The sequence below is a fragment of the Pseudorca crassidens genome, chromosome 14, assembly GCF_039906515.1.
Source record: "Pseudorca crassidens isolate mPseCra1 chromosome 14, mPseCra1.hap1, whole genome shotgun sequence".
Lineage (NCBI taxonomy): Eukaryota > Metazoa > Chordata > Mammalia > Artiodactyla > Delphinidae > Pseudorca > Pseudorca crassidens.
In genome coordinates, this window is record NC_090309.1 from 33508692 (window position 1) to 33529925 (window position 21234).

Below are 21234 nucleotides of genomic sequence, written 5' to 3' on the forward strand. Positions count from 1 at the left end.
TGTGAACAGCTTTCCCCAGCATCCTGGAGGGTGGATTTCCAGCAAGTTCTACCAGTGGGGCACCTGAGTGAGGAGTGAGGTTACTGCTCTTCCACCCCTTGGTTCTCAGACACAGCATCATATAGATGTCTCTGATTCAGTTGATATTTGGTATCCTTTTATGGACCCCATCTTTGCAGAGTATTACCTCTGAACTGTCATTTCAGCTATGTTTTCGCAGGTCATTCCAATGTTCTACCACTCCAGCAGCTTCTGGATAGTATAGCATGTTATATGACTAATGGAGCCCATGGCCATGGGCCCATTTCCTCACTTGCCCCACTGTAAAGTGGGTCTACTGGTTGGATGCTATGTTGTATAGGACCCCATGCCTCTGATCAGGTACTTTGTAAACCCTTGGATAGTGATGCTGGTTGAGGACTCCAGGGTCAGAAAAGGGAAACCCACACCCAGAATCAATGCCTATTTGTATGAGACTAAATCATTGGTCCTTCCAAGATAGAAGGTGTCCAATTAGTCAACTTGCCCAGTGGCTGGTTGGTGTCCTTGAAGAATAGTGTCATACTGGGCACACAGCATCATTCTCTGTTGCTGACAGGTTGGGCATTCAGAGGTGACATTAGCTAGATCAGCCTTGGAAAATGGAAGTCAATACTGTTGACACTATGCATAGCCACCATCTCTGCCACCATGACCACTCTATTCATGTGCCAGTTATGCCAGTTCTGTAGTGACTTTAGACAAAGACAGGCAAACATCAACTGGCCAACTAATTTTAGGGTGGATGCTCTTGGGGTGTTGACATACGTACAGAAATCTTCCCACTTCAGGCCACTCCCATATGACCATACGCCACTACCCCAGAACTTCTTGGCTCTGATCTTCCAGTCTTTTTCCTTGCAGGACCCTGACTACCTGTACAGGCCATTTGCCACTGTTCACGTGCCCATATGTATCATCACCTTGGGCTGTTTCTTCTTCCACATGAAGCTCAAAGATCTGTCCATCGACCACGTCTTTCAAGGCCACCCTAGTCAGATTTGCATTGCAGTCTGAAGGCTTTCCTTACCCAGCTCTGCTTTCTTCTCCTTTTATCTTTCATGAGATTCCGCCCCCTCCTCCCCAGTAAACCTCCTCCACTCCTGATTCTGTCTCAGTTATCTGCTTTCCAGAGAACCCAGCTGATGCGTTAGACCTTTGGCAGCGGGGTGTGTGAGGGAATGGAGGAGAAGGAACTGTACGCACCTGTAGGATGAAGCTGTATGTAGACAGTGAATAATAACTGCTGTATTTTAGGGGGCAGGTGATGAGAACTAAGACAGGAGAAGAACTCAGAATGAGAAGGGATGAAAGAGTGGCAGTCTTCTCCCCTACCCTTGAGAATTTTTGGAAAAATTGGTGAGGTTGCTAAAGAAAGTTATACAGGGTTAAGTCATTTTATTTCGCTGCTAAAAGAAAGGGTAACCCTAGAGGCTAGAGAATTCCTGCTATAGTGGATGCTAAGGAAAGCGATGCATTTGAATGACATGCCCAGGAAGAGTGTGAGGGGTAAAAAAAGTGAAAACGTAACATTGATGAAAAGTGCAAAATCTGGGTTTGAATCCCATTTCTGCTAGTCTAATCGTGTAACCTTACTTCACCCTTCTGTGCCTCAGGGCCCTCATCTGTAAAATGTGCATCATAGGAGGAACTACCTCAGAGGTTTAGAGGGAGTTTGAAATAAAACAATCCTTGCAAAGTCCTTAGCAGAGTTCCTGACCCAGGCCACATATTCTGTAAATGGCTGTTATTTTATCAAATCCTAGGAAACTCCAGTATCACATGTGTCACACCTCAAGGAAAAAAATGATAGCGTGCATTTTCCCCCAGAAGAACTGCAAGCATGTGCTTACTATAGTGCCCACCCAAATTGTACCACCTTTGCCCTTGCAAACAAATCTGCCAGTCCACAAAATAACTTCAATCCGTCGTTCGTCCCCCAAGGAAGACAAAGGACGTTAAAGAAGCAAGACCAGCATCCTTCATCATTCTCTCACGCATATACACAGTGTCGCTCTAGCTCAGGCAGAACCTATAATCGGAGGAAATTTCAAAAAGAAGGACATATTCACTAAATGTCTTAGAAGGTATGCATTCTTTCTACCCGACATGTGCCACATGGCAATTTAAATATTTCATGTAGCCTCACACATCATTACTTTGAACACGTAACATAGTGTTTCATCAGTGCTCATTTAAATGTATGGACACGCCACCATCAGGAAATGGGAGATTTCCAAATTGCTCACCCTCTAGTCAGGGGCAGTGGAGGGCAGCTCATCCCCTTACTTCCTGATTTTTCTGGTTTTCATTTGTAACTGGGTTACTACAAAAGCGATTGCATTGCTGCTATGGGCTTATGTAACAAAAAGAAAAGATATAACAAGTAAAAAGTGGAAGAGGCCCCAGGAAAACCTTGAGTTCCATCCCAGGACCTGGGCTTTCCCTCTGTTGCTTCTAATTATCCACATCAAAATTTCCACATCTTGTTCGCCTTTGCATAGACCTTGGTTTTTGTTTCCTGACCAGCGCCTTCAGATCAGGGGTGTATCTTGTCTCCTCAGTCCTCCAGGGTTCCAGGGTTCTCCTAAACTGGCATGGCTGGTGAGGACCTTCAAGGCAATAGTCTGTACCTGAAGTGGCCAAAGACCTCCAAGCAGGAGCATCTGTTACATTGTGCTAAAAATTTGCTTTGCTTAGTGATTTCTCATCCTGGTACAGTCTTATTATATAATGATAGCTTTTTTTTTTTTTTGGATTATGTGCTGGGAACTGTCCTAAGGCATTTACATGAATTTTTTTTTTTTTTTTTTTGCGGTACACGGGCCTCTCACTGTTGTGGCCTCTCCCATTGCGGAGCACAGGCTCCGGACGCGCAGGCTCAGCGGCCATGGCTCACGGGCCCAGCCGCTCCGCGGCATGTGGGATCCTCCCGGACCGGGGCACGAACCCGTGTCCTCTGCATCGGCAGGCGGACTCTCAACCACTGCGCCACCAGGGAAGCCTTACATGAATTTTTAATGGAATTCTTACATTTATCCTATGTGCTATTATTTGCATACCCATTTTTCTGATAAAGAAACTGAGGCTAGGGTAAGTAACTGACAGAAGGTCACCTACCAGGAAGTAGCTGCTCTGCGGCTATACCACCTTCCAGGGATACTTCTTGGGGGAGACGGAACATCTGAGAGACCCTCCCAGTTATTATTCTGTTCATTCTACTGCTGGAACAGGCCCTAAGAATGTGGCTGAACGTCCGCCTCTCCGCACATATCCATATTTCCCGCTTCTAAAACAAGAGTATGTTCTTTTTTTGTAAATTTTTATTTTATATTGGAGTATAGTTGATTTACAATGCTGTGTTAGTTTCAGGTGTACAGCAAAGTGATTCAGTTATACATATACACATATCTATTCTTTTTCAGATTCTTTTCCCATATAGGTTATTATAGAGTATTGAGTAGGGTTCCCTGTGCTATACAGCAGGTCCCTGTTGATTACCTGTTTTATATATAGTAGTGTGTATTTGTTAATCCCAACATCCTAATTTATCCCCCCCACACCTTTCCCCTTTGGTAACCATAAGCTTGTTTTCTCCATCTGTGAGTCTGTTTCTAATTTGTAAACAAATTCATATGTACTATTTTTTATATTCCACCTAGAAGTGATATCATATAATATTTGTCTTTCTCTGTCTGACTTACTTCGCTTAGTATGATCATCTCTAGGGCCACCCATGTTGCTGCAAATGGCATTATTTCGTTCTTTTTTTATGGCTGAGTAATATTCCAGGGTGTGTGTGTGTGTGTGTGTGTGTGTGTGTGTGTGTGTGTGTGTACCACATCCTCTTTATCCATTCATCTGTCAATGGACATTTAGGTTGTTTCCATGTCTTGATTATTGTAAATAGTGCTGCAGTGAACATTGGGGTGCGTGTATCTTTTCAAATTATGGTTTTCTTCACACATATCCATATTTTCCACCTCTAAAACAAGTATACGTTCTTTTTTAAAATCAGAAAAACATAGATATATGTAAAAGTAAAATATATTAACCTATAAGAAAGATCCTCTGATCTGCAGCAGAAATACACAGATCTTATTTTTAAAAGTGTTTAACCTTTGAAAGCTCATTCCCTAGAGCAGCTCATTACAGATTGTAATATGCATAGGACATCACCTGATGAGTCTAGTTAAAACTCATGTTCTGACTCAGAGATTTGGTTTGGAACTCTAGCTTCTGCATTTCTAACAGACTTCCAGGGGTACTGATGCTGCCAGTGCGTGGACCACACTTGTAGCCACACTTTCACATCTCTACCCCACAGAGGATTCACCCAGCTTTTGCCTACATCAGGAACCTAACCCCTCAGCCCCACTCAGCACACTAAGGCTCTTCTGGCTACTCCAGATACCCTCCCCGGATCCCACACATGTCCTTAACCTAGTCTATCAACACACCCTTGACCTCCTTCTAGCGTCTCTACCCCAACCTGTGTGCCCAGGTCATTTCCATTGGATTCCTTGTTCTTGTTTAGGGTCACTAAGGACTTCTGAAAGATGTCAGTTGCTTTTCTCCCTCCTTGCACTACCTAGAGATTGATGCTCTTTACTCTCAACTGAGTCTCCAAAGTACCTATTCCAAACCTCTCTCCTCAAGCTCCCAACAGTTCCTCTCCCTCAAATCCCCCTCTGCAAGTGACTTCCTCTCTTGCTTTAGAGAGATGGCAAGGGCAGTCAGCATAAGCTCTACCCTCTTTCTTCCTCATTTCCTCCTTTCTTTTCCTCTCCAGCATATTCCTACCCCCAGTCTACGATTTACAAATATTCAGTGTTCCTCTAAGAAAAAATTCTTTCACTTGGTTTTAACCAGTCCTTCGGACCTCACCTCTACTTTGATGACTCAGAGCATGCCGCATGTGAGCAAAATGAAACCCCTGATGCTACCACACCCCACATCTGCACTTCCCCCAGTCTCCCCATATCAGCAAATGGCTCTGCCATTTGTCCAGTCACTCAGGTCAAAGACCTAGGAGTCATCCTTCATTTGTCTTTTCCCCTTATCCTAACGTCGTTTAGCAGATCTTAATTGATCGTCCTACCACCAAAACATATCTAAAATCTGACCCTTTCTCTCCATTTTCAGTGCTACCCGTCTGGTCTAAACCAACCTTACCTCTTGCCTGAACTAGCCGGCAGCTTCCCATGTCCGCAAGCTTTAATTCTTGCCTTCTGTAGTCCATTCTTGATGAAGCCAAAGAGAACTTGAAAGTTGTCAATCTGATCATGTCACTTCTGTACAAGCCGTCAGTGATGTCCTCTTGCACTTAGAATAAAACCCAAGTCCTTTCCCTGCCTCTCTGATGTCTCCTATCACTTCCCCCCTAGTTTAGCAAGCATCAGACACACTGGCCTTCTTTTTGTTCCTTGATCAGGCGGCGCTCAATCCTGCCTCAGGATCTATACACTTTCTCTTTCCACAGACTGGAATGTACTTATTTCTTGCCTTGTTTTATTTTCGTCAATAGCACTTTCAGTATCTGAAGTTGTCTTGATTGTTTATGGACTATCCCTCCACGGTAGAACGCAAGCTCCCTGATCGTGGGGATCTTGCCTGCCTTATTTACCGAGCAGTGAACAAGCACTCGTGGACTCTAATTAATATGAGCCTGTTGAACAAATAAATGAATGAGTTACTATACTTCTGGAAGCTACAGCCCAATCCTCTACCCTGTAAGGCACTGTAACGAACTTCTAGAATGAATCAGTCATCTGCAACCATTGCTTCCCCTTTTAACTACCCGCCCCATTTGCTCTGTGTTGCGACTTTTCCCCACACCATCCTTCTGAAACTTCTCCCTTGAAGGTCACCATGTGCTTTCATGACCACACCCAACTGCGTTCTGGAGGCCTCGGCCTTCTCACCCACCGTGTTTTGACGCTGTGGAAGGCATGTCACACGTGCCTTCTTACGGAATCACGCTTCTCCCTAGGCTTCTGACAGTCTTCTTCTCCTGACCACACCTTGATCAACCCTTTTGCTGGCCCCTCTTCCTGCTTCTGATCTCCATCCATGGCTCTTCCCAGTTGCCCGACATAAAGCTGTGTTCATCTTAATTCTACATGTTCTCCTTTGGCGAACCCACCTCCTAGGACTGCAGGCGTTCTTTGCTCATGACTCGAAGCAGACCCCTACATCACCAGTCTCTCTCCTTACAACAAACTCATGTCCCAAGCCCACCCTCATGCTATGATTTTCTTTTTTCTGCTAAAGAACTGCTATTCTCAGAGGATCGAAATACTACAGTCCTCTCTGATTACCTCTCAACTCTCACCATCTTATTCAGTCACTACCATCTGTGGATTCTTCCTTTGAAATGGTTGTGTTCATCCTTATTTCTACTGCCTACACTCTAATACCTGCCAGACAGATAAAGGACGAGAGTCCACTAACTGATTTCCTGGCCCCTGAGTCACCTGACCTCAAGCTACCTCCAATCCAGGCCCCCTTGAACAAATGGCTCCCCATTGCCTCCAAAGAAAAAGGGAAAACTCTAATTCTTTAGTTATTCATTCAGTATAAACAGAGCTTCAAGCCGGTGTTCTAGACTTTTCTCAACCATTCCACTTTCTTACTTTTTATGGTATTAAATGAAAGTATAATCTCATCACAGGGATCATCTATACAGTTCACGCATATTAAGCTTTATATACAGATGCTGTGGCCCAGAGGGCATGACTGGGTCTTGACTCTTCTGCCCCTGCATAAGGAGATGGTCAATTAAAGTTTGTCTAGCAAGTTTCTTTTGAAGCAGAAGTCTTCTATGTCCATTTGCAAAACAGAAAAATCAGATAAGACATAGATGTGAATTCTTATTATAATCATTAATAAAGATTGAAATCTCTGCAGATTTAACAACTACGTGTACAATCAACTGAAATTTTTAAGCTACATTTCTCTCACTGGCAAAAAATTTTTTTTCAAGTGTAGGCGAAATTCAACTAATTTTTCAACTACATAAAGTCTCTCTCATCCTTAAAGGGTGTTCTCTTGGTTTTCTATCCCATTTCTAATTATCAGCTATTTATCTATTTCTCTGCACCATCGAGAGTCTTGAAAGAAGAGTCTATAGTCCTGTTTGTCATTAAAGTACTGACCCAGGCTGAACTCACATTTCCTCAGTTACCACGAAGTGGGCACACAGTAAACATTGAATGTGTGAGTGAATGAATACACGGGCTCTTGTTCTCCCTGGACATTCTCATTCGTTATTACAGCTTCAAATGTACACAGACAAGCTCATGACTCCAAAACCTCAAATTCTATTTTGATCCTTCTTCTTTGCTCCTGTCCTGTAGATCCCTAACTGCTACTGGGCAGTCATTCCTAGATTCTAAGTAGGACTTTAAATTCAGTATTTTTCTATCTAAATAGAAAAATTATCCTTTCCACTAACTAGGCTGGGTTTTTTTGTATTTCTTACACTCATCAATGAAATGATCATCTTCCAGGTCACTAAGTCAGAAACTGGAAATCATCTTAGATTTCTTACCTTCCTGTTGGTTCTTCCTCCTAAGTATCTGTCAAATCTGTCTCCTACACTCTTTGCCTACTAAATCTTATCCATCCTTCAAAACTTCACTCAGTTATCACGATCTACGGGAAGTGTTCCCTAAACAGCCCATTTCCCCTTCTTTATCCGCCCATAATAGCACTCAGCAATCACAGGGTATTGAAATCATCAGCTTAGGGGCTCTCTGAGGGCAGAGAGTAAGGCTAGGCTACTTCTCATGCCAGCACAACTCCAGATATACGATGGACCTTTTGTAAATATTTGTCCAACTGTTGACTGAAATGGACTCTCACCTGCTTTACCTTCACGTGAGGCTGTGATTCAGTTACCTCTCACCTGGATTACGATAACAGGCTTGACTGCCACTGTTGTCTCAGGGATACTCAGCTCCAAATACCCTCCACACTGCGGTCAGAATGAGCTTGCAAAATGCTAATGCAAACACTTCACAGAGAGGGCCTGGAGAGCAAGAGGAATAGGAAGGGAGGCATAACAGAAAGAGTGGGCTGTTTATCCAACTGGATCACTCACTGTGGCAGGAAACAAATGACCAAACTGGGACACTGAGTCTTCTGGCCTTATGTTGACCTCATTTACTAGCCCAAAGACGAGACAAGTGGAAGGTTATCTTCCTGTGCATCAAGACACTGCCAAAAAAGAAAAATCCACACAATGTTATTGGATTTGCCATTCTCTTCTAAATGACTGCTAGACCAGAGTCCACTTCAGAAGACAAGGAAAATCCTAAAAGATTCTGACATTTCTGGTCGTTGATCATGGAGATGTGGAGTCCAAAGAAGAAGAAAAAACTTTCATGGAAATTTGAGAGGATAGGAGAGTCAGGAAATTCACTTCTGCTGCCTTTTCTTTTCCATGTTGACCCAATCAGAACAGCTAGGTTATTAATGCTGCCATAACAAACAAACCCAAACACCAATGGTTTAAAAGAGCAAACTTCTATTTCTTGCTTATACTACTCATTCATTATGGTTTGACTGTAGGAGCTTCTCCATGTTTTTGACATCCGCACTTTAGGAATCCTCCAGGCTGATGGAGGAAACACACTATCCAATAAAAACATTATACACTTTGCTGTACAGCAGAAATTAACACAACACTGTAAATCAACTATACTTCAATAAAATAAATTTTTAAAAAACATAATGCAAGTCACATGTATATTTAAAATTTTCTCATAGCCATATTTTAAATAGTAAAAAGAAACAGATGAAATTACTTTAAGGATATTTTCATTCAACCCACTATATTCAAAATAGTATCTTTTCAATAAGTAACAAATGTAAAAATTATTAGTGAGATATTTACAAGAATTTGGGTGCTACTATGTCCTTGAAATCTGATATGTCTTTTACATTTACATCTCATTTTGGACTGGTCACTTTCAAGTGCTCAGGGCTTCCATGTCACTACACAGTGGCTACAGGGTGGATGTGGACGTTGATAGAGAAAAGAGAACTCCGGAGGGTCTTACACCACAATGAAATGCTCCATCCAGAGCAGGTCACATGACAATACCCAACCCCGAGGGGCTGGGAAATGGCAATCCTACCAGGTTCCTGGAAAAGAGAGAGCTGGGACTATGCAGTGAACAGCCTTCAGGACTGTCACATACGCCTTCAGGAATAATATCTTCCTGTCATAACCATAGCTACTGTAACCATTATGTTGGAAAGCTGGTCTCATAAGAAGCAATCAGAATAAGTCTTTATTTTTTCTCTCCCATAACCCATTCATATCAGTTCTCTGTTTACAACAAATGCTAAAGGAACTTCTCTAGGTGGGAAACACAAGAGAAAAAGACCTACAAAAACAAAGCCTAAACAATTAAGAAAATGGTAATAGGAACATACATATCCATAGTCACCTTAAATGTAAATGCTCCAACCAAGAGACACAGACTGGCTGAAGGGACCGTATATATGCTGTTTACAAGAGATCCACTCCAGACCTAGAGACACATACAGACCGAAAGTGAGGGGATGGAAAAAGATACTCCATGCAAATGGAAATCAAAAGAAACCTGGAGTAGCAATACTCATATCAGACAAAATAGACTTTAAAATAAAAGCTGTTACAAGGGACAAGGAAGGACACTACATAATGATCAAGGGGATCAATCCAAGAAGATATAACAATTGTAAATATTTATGCACCCAACATAGGAGCACCTCAATACATAAGGCAAATGCTAACAGCCATAAAAGGGGAAATTGACAGTAACACAATCATAGTAGGGGACTTTAACACCTCACTTACACCAATGGACAGATCATCCAGGCGGAAAATTAATAAGGAAACACAAGCCTTAAATGACACATTAAACCAGATGGACTTAATTGATATTTATAGGACATTCCATCCAAAAGCAGCAGAATACACTTTCTTCTCAAGTGCACACGGAACATTCTCCAGGACAGATCACATCTTGGGTCACAAATCAAGCCTTGGTAAATTTAAGAAAATTGAAATCATATCAAGCATCTTTTCTGACCACAACGCTATGAGACTAGATAGAAATCAATTACAGGAAAAAAACTGTAAAAAACACAAATCAGTTCTCTGGGGCGAGAACTTTCCCCACCCTGGATGGACTCTCAGGCCGGTTCCATCATATTTTCAGTCTCTGGGGTAAAGAAAAGTCCTCCAGTCACTTCAAGTCACAAAACCATCTCAAGTGGGTAATTAAAATGTAGCCTTCCGTACAATACTCTAAACCGCATTTAGAGGTAAGGAGTCTGCCTTTCACGGATCAGGCCTGGGGGCCTTGAGAACCCTGCAGGAGAAAGGGTGACAGTACGGCAAGTTCGGCTCCATTTCTCTGCCTCGTACCCCCGCCCCTGCTTCTTCCAGCTCCTCCAGAAGTAAAAAGCGTTGGGAGAGGGGTGGTGAGGAAGGCAAGGGACAGGAAAGGTTCTACTTTCCTGTTACCAACCTTATCTTGTGTTACTCTCCTCTCAACTTGTGCAAGTTCAAAGCTGCCTCTTCAGGGAGGTTTTGGTGGGTTCCCAGAGACACTGCCCCCCATCTACCCCAAGCAGCATTAAGATGCACTTCTCATGAGGCTGGCCGTGTGTGTTCCCATGGTTGGCTGCCTACATTTTCTCCTTCAGCCCCTGAGGATCCGATGGCCCATTCCATTTGTTGAGGTCATATCCTTCCTGTTCAGGCAGTCCTCTCTGGCAGAATCTTTTAAAGCCCCACGTGGCCCTCTCTCGCCTGTGACCCACACTGGGACGCACTCATTCAAACAGGCTTTGCCCCAACAATCCAGTAGAGGCTGATTCCAGAGTAGCCTCTGTTCCTTGCCTCTGCCACCAGGGCACACCAGCCACAGCCTCTGGACTTAGGCTGTTTCCAGGCGTGATCTGCCACTAGCTTCCGGGCTACATGGATTCCATCGGATACAGGTCAAGGTCAGAGACTTCTTAAAGCCTTTCATGGTCTACTTAGGCTGAAGGGAAATACCCTCACGCCACCTCCATGGAGTCAAAAGGAAAATTCCATTGCGTTGCAAGTGCTTTCCCCAAAGAAGCAGTCTCCCTGATTTCCAACTGATCTCTCCAAATTCTTCTCGTTTAGGTCTTCCAGATGGGAGAAGAGCAAACTGTCGTACATCTGGCTTTCATCCTTCCTTTGCAAGTCCCATGTTGTTGTTTTTGTTTGTTTGTTTGTTTTTGCGGTATGAGGACCTCTCACTGTTGTGGCCTCTCCCGTTGCGGAGCACAGGCTCCTGACGCGCAGGCTCAGCGGCCATGGCTCACGGGCCCAGCCGCTCCGCGGCATGTGGGATCCTCCCGGACCGGGGCACGAACCCGTGTCCCCTGCATCGGCAGGCGGACTCTCAACCGCTGCGCCACCAGGGAAGCCCCCTATGTTATTTTGATGTGGGAGTACCTAGACTTTTTAAGGGCATCAGCCAAATAGAGCAAAAAAGAATCCCATTTTAACATCTTGCTAAACTATTGTATGTTGACCATCCATGCCCGCCTAAATCATTTTACTTCCATGATCTCATTTAATCCTCAGGTCAACAGTGCAATGTTGGTGCCAGCCTCCCTATATTACAGATGCATATGCAAGGCTCCCTATATTACAGATGTATATGCAAGGAACTTGTGAAGGAGGTCTGGCATTTGATCTGCCTACTGACTAGGAGATAAAACTCCCTTCTGTAGTAGGGGTAGAAAAATTCACAGTCATTTAAAATTATTCGACTTCAGTGGGTTGATCTTCTGTCAAAAGTGCCCTGTTAGAAGGAACTACAGTCTTCCTTGTCTGAACATGAAGCCAACCACACTTCAATTTTAATGTGAGCTCATCAGCTAACCCATCATTTTTTCTGTCATTCTGGCCTTTCTTGGAAATGTGTTCAGCTTCACAGATTTGCACACATCAGACAATGTATTTCCTCTGAGCTGCCATTCAAAGGGAAATTTGATTATGGGAATTATAGGAAACACTTGACTGGACGAGACCCAACTGATCAGCACTCCAAAATAACAGGAACTTTCTTCTATATTACAGTTTAAAATAAAGACACAAGTCACAAGACAGCAGGTCAATATAAGAGATTGGGGGCGGAGAGAGGGCATGCGGTGTTTCAGAGAAAGCTTCCTAGTGGTGCCCTGACTCTGTCCAGTTGCAACCACTTCCTTCCGCATTTGCCCATTCCCTTCTCCTGCCCCACCCCCGGCAACGGTAGCTGAAGCCCAGAAGGCCCACCTCCAGTAAGGCAAGCTCCAGAGTCAGCAAAGAGAATCTCAGGCAGCTTCACTGCACTTCTTAGGAAGGCAGGAGCCTGGCCTTACAGCTTTAGGAAGGTTATCAAGTTAAACACTTGATATTAGGAAGCTGCCCGCTTAATATACAAAGAGCAAGAAATCTGCGTTCGCTGGAACACTCCCAAAGCATTCTGGGTATCCAGATTGTACTCTCAGCTGCTCCTCGTTCCACTAGGAAAGGAAACAAGGGAAGGTGCTTTAAATTCCGCTGACTTCTGAACTAGCCCCTCAGGAGTGCTGAGAGCAGGGGGGTCCAGCTAAAAAAGTCACGAGCAGCTACTCATGCTACAGGACACTTGTGTCTGCCAAACCCCAAATATGAAGCCTCTCATGTGCGAAGCATGGCTTTATTGAGATAAGACTGACATACAAGGAGCTGCGTACATGTAAAGTACACAGCTTGGTAAGTTTTGACCTATGTATGTGCCTGCGAAACCATCACCACAATCAAGATAAATGGACACATCCGTTGCTCTCAAAAATGTCCTTTTCCCTTTGAAATTCTTATCCACCTCCACTCCTCTCTGCCCTCCTCCGCGTCCCCAGGCCACCACTGTTCTCTGTCACTGTAGATTCATTTGCATTTTGTAGAACTTTATATCAATACAGTAGGTACTCTTTTTTGTCTGGCTTTTTTCACTCACCACACTTATTTGGAGATTCATCCATGTTGAATATTCATTTCTTTTTTATTGCTGAGTAATATTCCCTTGTATAAATATACATCATTTGTCTCTTTATTAACCTTTTATTGTGTATCTGGGTTGTTTCCAGGTTTTGATTATTACAGGTAAAGCTGCTACGAACATTCCTGTATACGTTTTACATAGTCATATGCTTTCATTTCTCTTGAAATATATCCAGGAGTGGAATGGCTGGCATATGTTTAAGTTTCTTAGAAACTCTCAAACTGTTCTCCAAAGTGGTTGCAAATATTTTATTTTCCCACCAGCAGCCTACGAGAGTTTCAGTTCCTCTGCACTTTTGCCCACACCCGGAGTGGTCAGTCTTTGTAATTCTGGACATCCTACTAGGCCTGCCTTGGCATCTCATTGCAGTTTTAATTTGCGTTTCCCTCATGACTAATGACGCTGAGCACCTTTCCATGTGCTTATCTGTCAACCACATGCCTTCAGTAAAACGTCCCCCTTTTTATTATGTTTTGTTTTCTTATTATTGACAAAACATGGCTTTTGACCACATAGCAGTTTTTCCGGTGATACACCCGGTGATATCAGTACAGTTAGGTTAAAAAAGTTTAAATACACAAATAAGCGCACAAGTATATATGTGTGTGTATATACACACACATATAGACACGTACACAGTAATCAACTCAGGAAAATGTTTCGCCACATTAGAGGATAAAATCCTCAGAAGCCTCAAAACCAATATCAAGAGGGCAGAGCTATTTGCATAGCTGTATCTAACCACAGAGGTTTCCCTTTAGATAAAGAAAAGCCTAGAGGGTGGCCCTGGCCTAACGGGAAATGTTGCTGCAGCTGACAGAGCATGCGTGGTGGGTGTAGTAAGCTGAGTGTTCCCATGGCAACAAGATAGAGAGTCAAATGGTGGTCAGAGCCAGATATATCCACGACAGAGCAGAGCACTTGAGCACCAGGATTCAGAAGCCAGGCTGACCTGTGTTTGAATCTCACTGGGCGACCAGCTTGGGGCCCTTGAGCAATATGATTAACCTCGTTTCCTTCATTTGCAAACTGGGGACGCAGCCCAACAAATGTCTACCCCATTTCCAATTGTTCCTCCACTCTCTGCCAATGGCATCACTTCTATAGCATGCAACTTCTCTCTTTCCCTGCCGCCCTTCTTTCCAATCAAAATAATGCCCTTGGGCTTCCCTGGTGGCGCAGTGGTTGAGAGTCCGCCTGCCAATGGAGGGGACACGGGTTCGTGCCCCGGTCCGGGAGGATCCCACATGCCGTGGAGCAGCTGGGCCCGTGAGCCATGGCCGATGAGCCTGCGCGTCCGGAGCCTGTGCTCCGCAATGGGAGAGGCCACAACAGTGAGAGCCCCGCGTACCGCCAAGAAAACAAAACAACAACAACAACAACAAAAATAATAATAATAATGCTCTCCATTACCTGTAGATTAAGTATAAGGAAGCTAATATTTATCAAGAGTTTAGCAGATTAATTCGGAAAAGATGATGCAAAATAGCCTTCATCTAGACAAAGGCAGATATGGAATCACAACATGGTTGGGTTAATTCTAAGTGGGGTCATTCTACCATAAACTGCTACTAACTGTAGTGAAATGATGCAAGTTAAAATCAGAACCTGGACTCAAATATATCTCCCAGTTTTTTTTAAAAAATTGATTGTTGTACAAATTAAGTGAAAAACTTGTGTGGTATGTAGCCAAGTTCCTAGCACTCATAGTCAGCACTAATTAAACTTCAGCTCTTATGAAGGGGAAGTCTGAAGTAGGGGTTAAAAGCATGAACTCTGGGGTCAACCAGAGCTGGCTAGAAGTTCAACTCTGACAATTTCTAGCTGTGTGTCCTTGGACAAGTCCCTTCACCTCTCTGGGCCACAATTTTCTCATCCGTAAAATGGCAATAATGTGGGATAAATGTCCTAGAGTTATTATGAACATTAACTGAGTTCATGTCTGCAAAGTCCTTAGAATGGCGGTAGCAGACAGGAATTGTTTGCTGTTACAGCTTCAGTGATCTCCCTAAGCTCAAGGCGATGTATCAGGAGCCTCCTGACTGTGACTAGTGATTATTTCATTCACATTACTTAACCAACAGCTATTTATAGTGTGCCTGCTATGCAAACCACTCAACTAGGTATTAGGAGGGATTGAAAGAGTTGTAAGACACAGGTACGTTTCTTACCCCAAAGAACACAAAGCCTAAATCAGGAACCATGGTTGGTAACTTCAAGCAACACAGTATGCAACTGTTCTAAATGCTTGATTCAAAAGATGATGGAGAATTTCAGAGGTGAAAGGTCTACCATGGACTTGGAGAGAAGGACAAGGGAGAGGCGTGGGGAGCTAAGGCACGGCATCGAGCTGGATCTTGAAGGAGGAATAAGAATGAGAGAGCCGGACTTCCCTGGTGGCGCAGTGGTTGAGAGTCCGCCTGCCGATGCAGGGAACGCGGGTTCGTGCCCCGGTCCGGGAGGATCCCACATGCCGCGGAGCGGCTGGGCCCGTGAGCCATGGCCGCTGAGCCTGCGCGTCCGGAGCCTGTGCTCCGCAACGGGAGAGGCCACAACAGTGAGAGGCCCACGTACCGCAAAAAAAAAGAAAAAAGAAAAAAAAATGAGAGAGACAGGGAGCAGGGTGCTCTATGTCTCAGGGGTGCCCTTGGGGGTGCTGGTCTCCCAAGGACCAGAGAGAGGGCAGGTGGAGATTAGGGGGGCAAAGTAGCAATCGGTTAGGAAAGGTAGGTGGAGGCCGGTTCTTGAAAAGTCTTTAAAGCTAGGCTATTGCTTCAATGTCTACACTAGAAGCAGTGGGGATTGAAGGACTTTATTGGTAGTTTTTAACTTTAATGTTGATTAAAATTACACGTCTCGTTTTTGTTGAAAAGTAGAAGTGCAAACTTATAGATCCCACTGCACACTTAGGAAATCAGAATCCCTGACACTGAGGCTCAGACAAAGAATTCCACAGGCTGTTCTGACATTATTCGAAAGTTGAAAGCCGTTGCTACAGAGCCTTGAAAACCTGGATTACCACGAACAGCTTCTATGGCAGAAAGGTCAGAAGGAAGGAAGCTAGGATTTGCTGAGTACCCACACATGCCAGGGGACTGACAGGTATTCTTCCACTGAGTCCTAACAACAGTCCTATTAGGGGGACGTTATGATTCTCATTCTAGGGATAAAGAAGCCAATAGTTGGACGTGTTGCAAACACAGTAAGCCGCAGACAGGGCTTTCAAACCCAGGTCCCAGGCTCCAGGATGACTGTACTTCCCAGTGTATCACCTGATTGCCCCAGAAACACCCGTGTGCGTCTTTCTCCTGAAACTTAGTGCAGGTCAAACAAAGTCCAGTAGCAAATGTGGCGTCATAAGCACTCTTCTCCCATCCTCATTTCTCTCCTCCAGTGAAATCTGAATTTACCTTCCCTTTGCCCTGAAGCTGGGCCAGAATCACTGAGGGCCATCATTTCAAGTGGAGTTTATTCTTGTAACCGAGCTTCTTTTAACTTTCTTTTTCCTCCACCCTTTCCTTTGTGGTATCTCCTAATTCACCCTGTGCAGTTTTGTTTTCTTTTATAAGTTTCAGGTGTACAGCATTACAGTGTAAAGTAAAACTCTGGAGAACATCAAAGGAAAATGGCCATGCATTTGCTCTTTAATGTTTTCCTACGATATATTAAAATAAAAACAAAGTATCAGTCTCTTCACAAGTAGTAATTTATATTCTCTGGATTTTTTCAGCCCACAACAAGTGGATTCTCTTTTCTCTATACCCTACAGAGTGATCACCATGAGTCTAGTTAACATCCATCACCACACAGTTGACCCTCTTCACCCATTTTGCCCATCTCATAACCCCCTTCCCCTCTGGTAACGGCTAATCAGATCTCTGTATGTAAGAGTTTGTTTTTGTTTTATTTTGCTTGTTCATTTTTTTTTGGTTCCACATATGAGTGAGATCAGACAGTATTTGTCTTTCTCTGACTTATTTCAATCAGCATAATATCTTCAGTGTGTATCCATGTTGTCGCAAATGACAAGATTTCATTCCTTTTTATGTCTGAGTAGTATTTCACTATATATATACACACATACGTACATATACACACACCATATCTTTATTCATCCATCAGTGGGCACTTAGGTTGCTTCCATATCTTGGTTATTGTAAATAATGCTGCAGTAAACATGGGGGCCAGCACCCTATGCAGTTCTGAAACTCCTCATTCATAGCAGAACACACAATGAAATCTTAAATAATTCCTTTTGTGGTTTCCTTTTTACCCTAAGGGTGACGTGGGGTGGCAGCTGGCGGTGGAGGAGGGTTTGTCCATAGGAGGCTTCCCTTGAAATCCACAGGAAATGATGGGGATGTGCTGTTTAGCGTTCTCGAACGTCTACAAACAAGTCCTGGGACACTGGTTGTTATTTTCAGCTAAGCAAGTTCCTCATTCTGCTTTTGAAAGCCATCTCCCTTTGGTAGGATTTTAGTCACTGTATGTTTGTCTATGAGACACTTAACGTCTTTCCTTAAATTAGTACTCTGTTCTCCACCTGATTGGAAGATTCTCACCTTACAAGGCCTCCTTCTACTTTTTTTTTCCCAAAAGGGTGTTAGATTTATCAGAATTAATGCTTTATTTTTCTGACTTGCTATTAGTCACATGACGCAAGAAGCCATTTCCCCCCTTTATATATTCTTTCCTAATTCTCCCATAAATGATTCTCTTCCAATTTATTTTTCTCCCCACTCTAAATTGGAACCCTGGGTAAATGCTGAGCAGCCCTTTTTCCAGCTTCTAATGTTCTTCAAATGGAATTGACAGGTAGTACTTTCCTTGACCCATATCACTGAGGGCAATCTCTGTCTCTCTGGGGCTCAGCCCCGTGTGGGTTTGCTTATTTCTGTGCTGAAGGGGCCTGAATATGATTTCTAAGCCAAAGGGGTTCAGACATAATATGTATAACTATACTCTAAGTATTTACTTTGGCAAGTGACACCTTCATTCCAGTTGCCCCTGTTAGGAAGCCATAATGATGCTTTGAATTCTCTGCAGACCACAATATATAAATGTGCAGATTGGACAATGCAAATCCCAAGAGGTGACAATCACCTAGACCACAGTGTGACTAATGCTCCCTGGAGTTAAGCAGTGCACACCCTGCACAACCATACTTAGAAACTTCTTTTCCTCTAATGTAAATCATTTTCTGCATTCTTAAAAATAATGGTCATTTATAGACTCTTTTGCTTGCCTAAACATTATAATCAAGGTCTCATAAATTTTAAATTACTGATAAAGACTTAGGGAATAGGAAGATATACTGTCTGTATATCTTCCTTTTCCCTATGCCTTATCTTTATTTTCCCCATATTTTATTTTCCCTATCATCTTGCTCCCTAGAATACACTTTGTTTTTTAAAAAATTGCAAAGTCATTGGGATAACTTGGGAGATGACAGATGGTGTTATCCTCAGTAAGGGAAAGTAGGTGGTAAAAAGGGGGAGTCACTAATGTCAGGCAAAACATCAGAGTCATGGTACCAAGAAGACGCTAAACATGGTAACATTTATTTCAAAACTCAAAACTGATTCCATATTAATAAATACTTTTAACACTGAATATAGGAAAACTACTATGCATGTTCTAATACAGTTTACTAAAGAATCAGAGAAAAGGTAGTCTTTCATCTCTCGGCCATTGAGAAAACAGTCTGGAGGTAGGAATAGCTTCAAGGATATTGTGTAGAATTGGGGGAGGGAAAGAGAGGAGCTGATAAAACCAGGAAGAATTTTCTACTCTCCTTTCCTTACTAGGGCCTTAAAATTAAAAATCTGAAGTTGGAAAATACACCTGCACAACATACCAGATTTCCTTCTCAATTTTGGTTTAGAATCACTAGTTGGTGGACGGGGTCAAAAATTGGAAGCAGGTACCCAATTTGAATCTAGGTCAGATCCCGCTGGCTGCTGATGGGTCCATGAGGCCCCTCAGAGGCCAAGCAGGAGACCGGACAGCTTGTCCTTAAAGCATCTGCTTTAAGGCACAACCACAGTATCTTTAACTCAAGAATTGAAGGCATGGCACAATGTGACGGCCACCTCCACGTGCTGTCTAGATGTAAGTCCTTTCAGAGCTGTCTTTGTATAAACTCATCAGCCAATCAGCCGGCCTGTGATCCAGCCCCTCCACCCTCTGGAGCTGGGGGGACACTTCAGGCGGGCAGCTGTCCAGCCCCTTCACCCATGGAGAGACCCCATAGAGAAAACCCCTCTGGCCACTTTTTTCTGCAAACACTCAAATGAAACAGAATCTTGCAGATTTGGAGTTCCTGCTCCTAATTAGAAAAAATGGTAGAGAAATGCTCTGGAAAGGAACAAAGATAGCCCCGAGTCAGATCAGTCTCCAGTGCGAGTGGAACACGTCTGCTTTGGGCAGCTTCAGGACGTGGAGAGGACCCTGGTTTCCTCGGGTCTTTTTCTCAGAAGACATAATTTTCCAGGCTGTCGTCACAAGGCTTCAAGCTAAAGCCACCACTGCGGCGCTGGCTCTCAGGAAGTTTCTGGGTAGGGCAAGGAAGGAAGAGGGTTCTCCTTGACCGTGATATATGATCCTGTGGCCAAGAGCAAGGGAAGGCAGCAAAAGGGAAAAAAAGAGGTTTGTACCTAGTGCTCTTAGTACAGGTGGGCAACAGTTTTAAAGGGAAGAGTTGTTTCAGGTTCTGAAGGCCACAGAGGGACTCCGGCTGCACTGCCATGGGTCCTAGAATCGTGGGGCTTTTGAAGCTAGGGAGGACCTCAGGGCTCTCCTAGTTCAACTCCTTCATTTTCCAGAGGAGGAACCTGAGGCCTGGAGAGGGTAAGCAACGTCCCCAGGCCACACAGCTTGTTATATCTGCCTGGGGGACACAGAGAGCGGCAGAGAGGCTTCAGTGAGCAATGCGGTCGGTGTAGGCGAACATCACGCAGCACGTGGTTAGTTACATTCAGGACCCCCGAAGATGACAATGTCCCACCCCTGGGCCCTTTCTCGCTGATCTGTCGCAGAAGTGGCCAGGTCCTGGACCGAGCTTATCCATGAGGTTCCCTCGGGAAGCGGGGTGGTGCAGGTCGCCGGCGTGTCCTCACTTCCCCGTCCGGAAGGCCACCTGGATGGCTTTGATCCACTCGGTACGCTCCTTGGGGGTGGCCGCTTGCAAGAAATAGTGAACTTCATCAGCCGTGATGATCTCAAAGAGGTTCTCGTCTTCACTCTTCTTGCCTGGTGAGAGAAAAAGTGACGGTGGGCATGGGCACCAGAAAGGTCCCTAGTTCACCCTCCTTCTGCAAGCAATGAAGTCCCCATTTTTCAAGCGTTCCAAAAAAATTAAATATGTGATTTTCAAACTTACTATCACTGTATGATCATACATATTCATTATATGATTATCTATATAGTGCTTATATATACAGGTATGTAGTATGATTTTGTGCTTGTGTGTGTATGTGTGTTTAAGAAGTAAAACATTCAAGGAGAAACATTTTATAGTTTATAAGCAAACTAAATTTCTCACTTTTGCACACAAATAGTGTTTAACCCTGTAATAGTGTCCAGTGAGTATCTTTCCTCCACTCACAACATAAACCAAGAGCTGACCTCAATATATTTTTTTAAAACATCAAAAAAACCCCAGATTCACCACCAGTGCCATCAGTATAGCCTGAACTGGTTTTTATCAAGGGCTAAGTGAGACTCTTCGCTGAAAGATCGGAAGGCAGCACACTTTCCAGTACTGTGACAAGACTTAAAACACATCCATCTCAGATCGCAAAGCAGCACGCTCTCCACCCCAACCCTAAGGAAGACCCTACGGGGAGAGGCGAGTGAGCAGATCCAGGAATAGTAAAAATCTCAGCTTTTGCAGCTGCAGTGCTTTCCTGTCAGCCTCTATAACCTCATAAACCCAAAATGACAAGGAGAAACCAGGGTCTGGATGTCTGAACCACATCTTCCCACTGACACCACTCCTCCCTACACCTGAGGAGACACGGTCATTTCATCACCAAATCATAGACTTGTGATCAGGACCCAAGGGTCATCTGGTGCGACTCCATCATTCTCGGAGGAGATGGGAGGGCCCAGATTAGTTACGCAACTCAAC

At 43.9% G+C, this 21234-nt stretch overlaps 1 protein-coding gene across 5 annotated transcripts in view; it reads right to left on the reverse strand.

The window, feature by feature from the left end:
* Positions 1-18643: 18643 nt before the first annotated feature.
* PLEK (pleckstrin) overlaps positions 18644-21234 on the reverse strand; it is a 58044-nt gene continuing 55453 nt past the window's right edge. For all 5 annotated transcript variants that reach the window (XM_067704861.1, XM_067704863.1, XM_067704860.1 and 2 more), the window contains one exon: positions 18644-20354. In XM_067704861.1, coding sequence (XP_067560962.1) covers positions 20218-20354 — 137 coding nt within the window. In that variant the 3' untranslated portion in view covers positions 18644-20217. The remainder of the gene's footprint in view (positions 20355-21234) is intronic.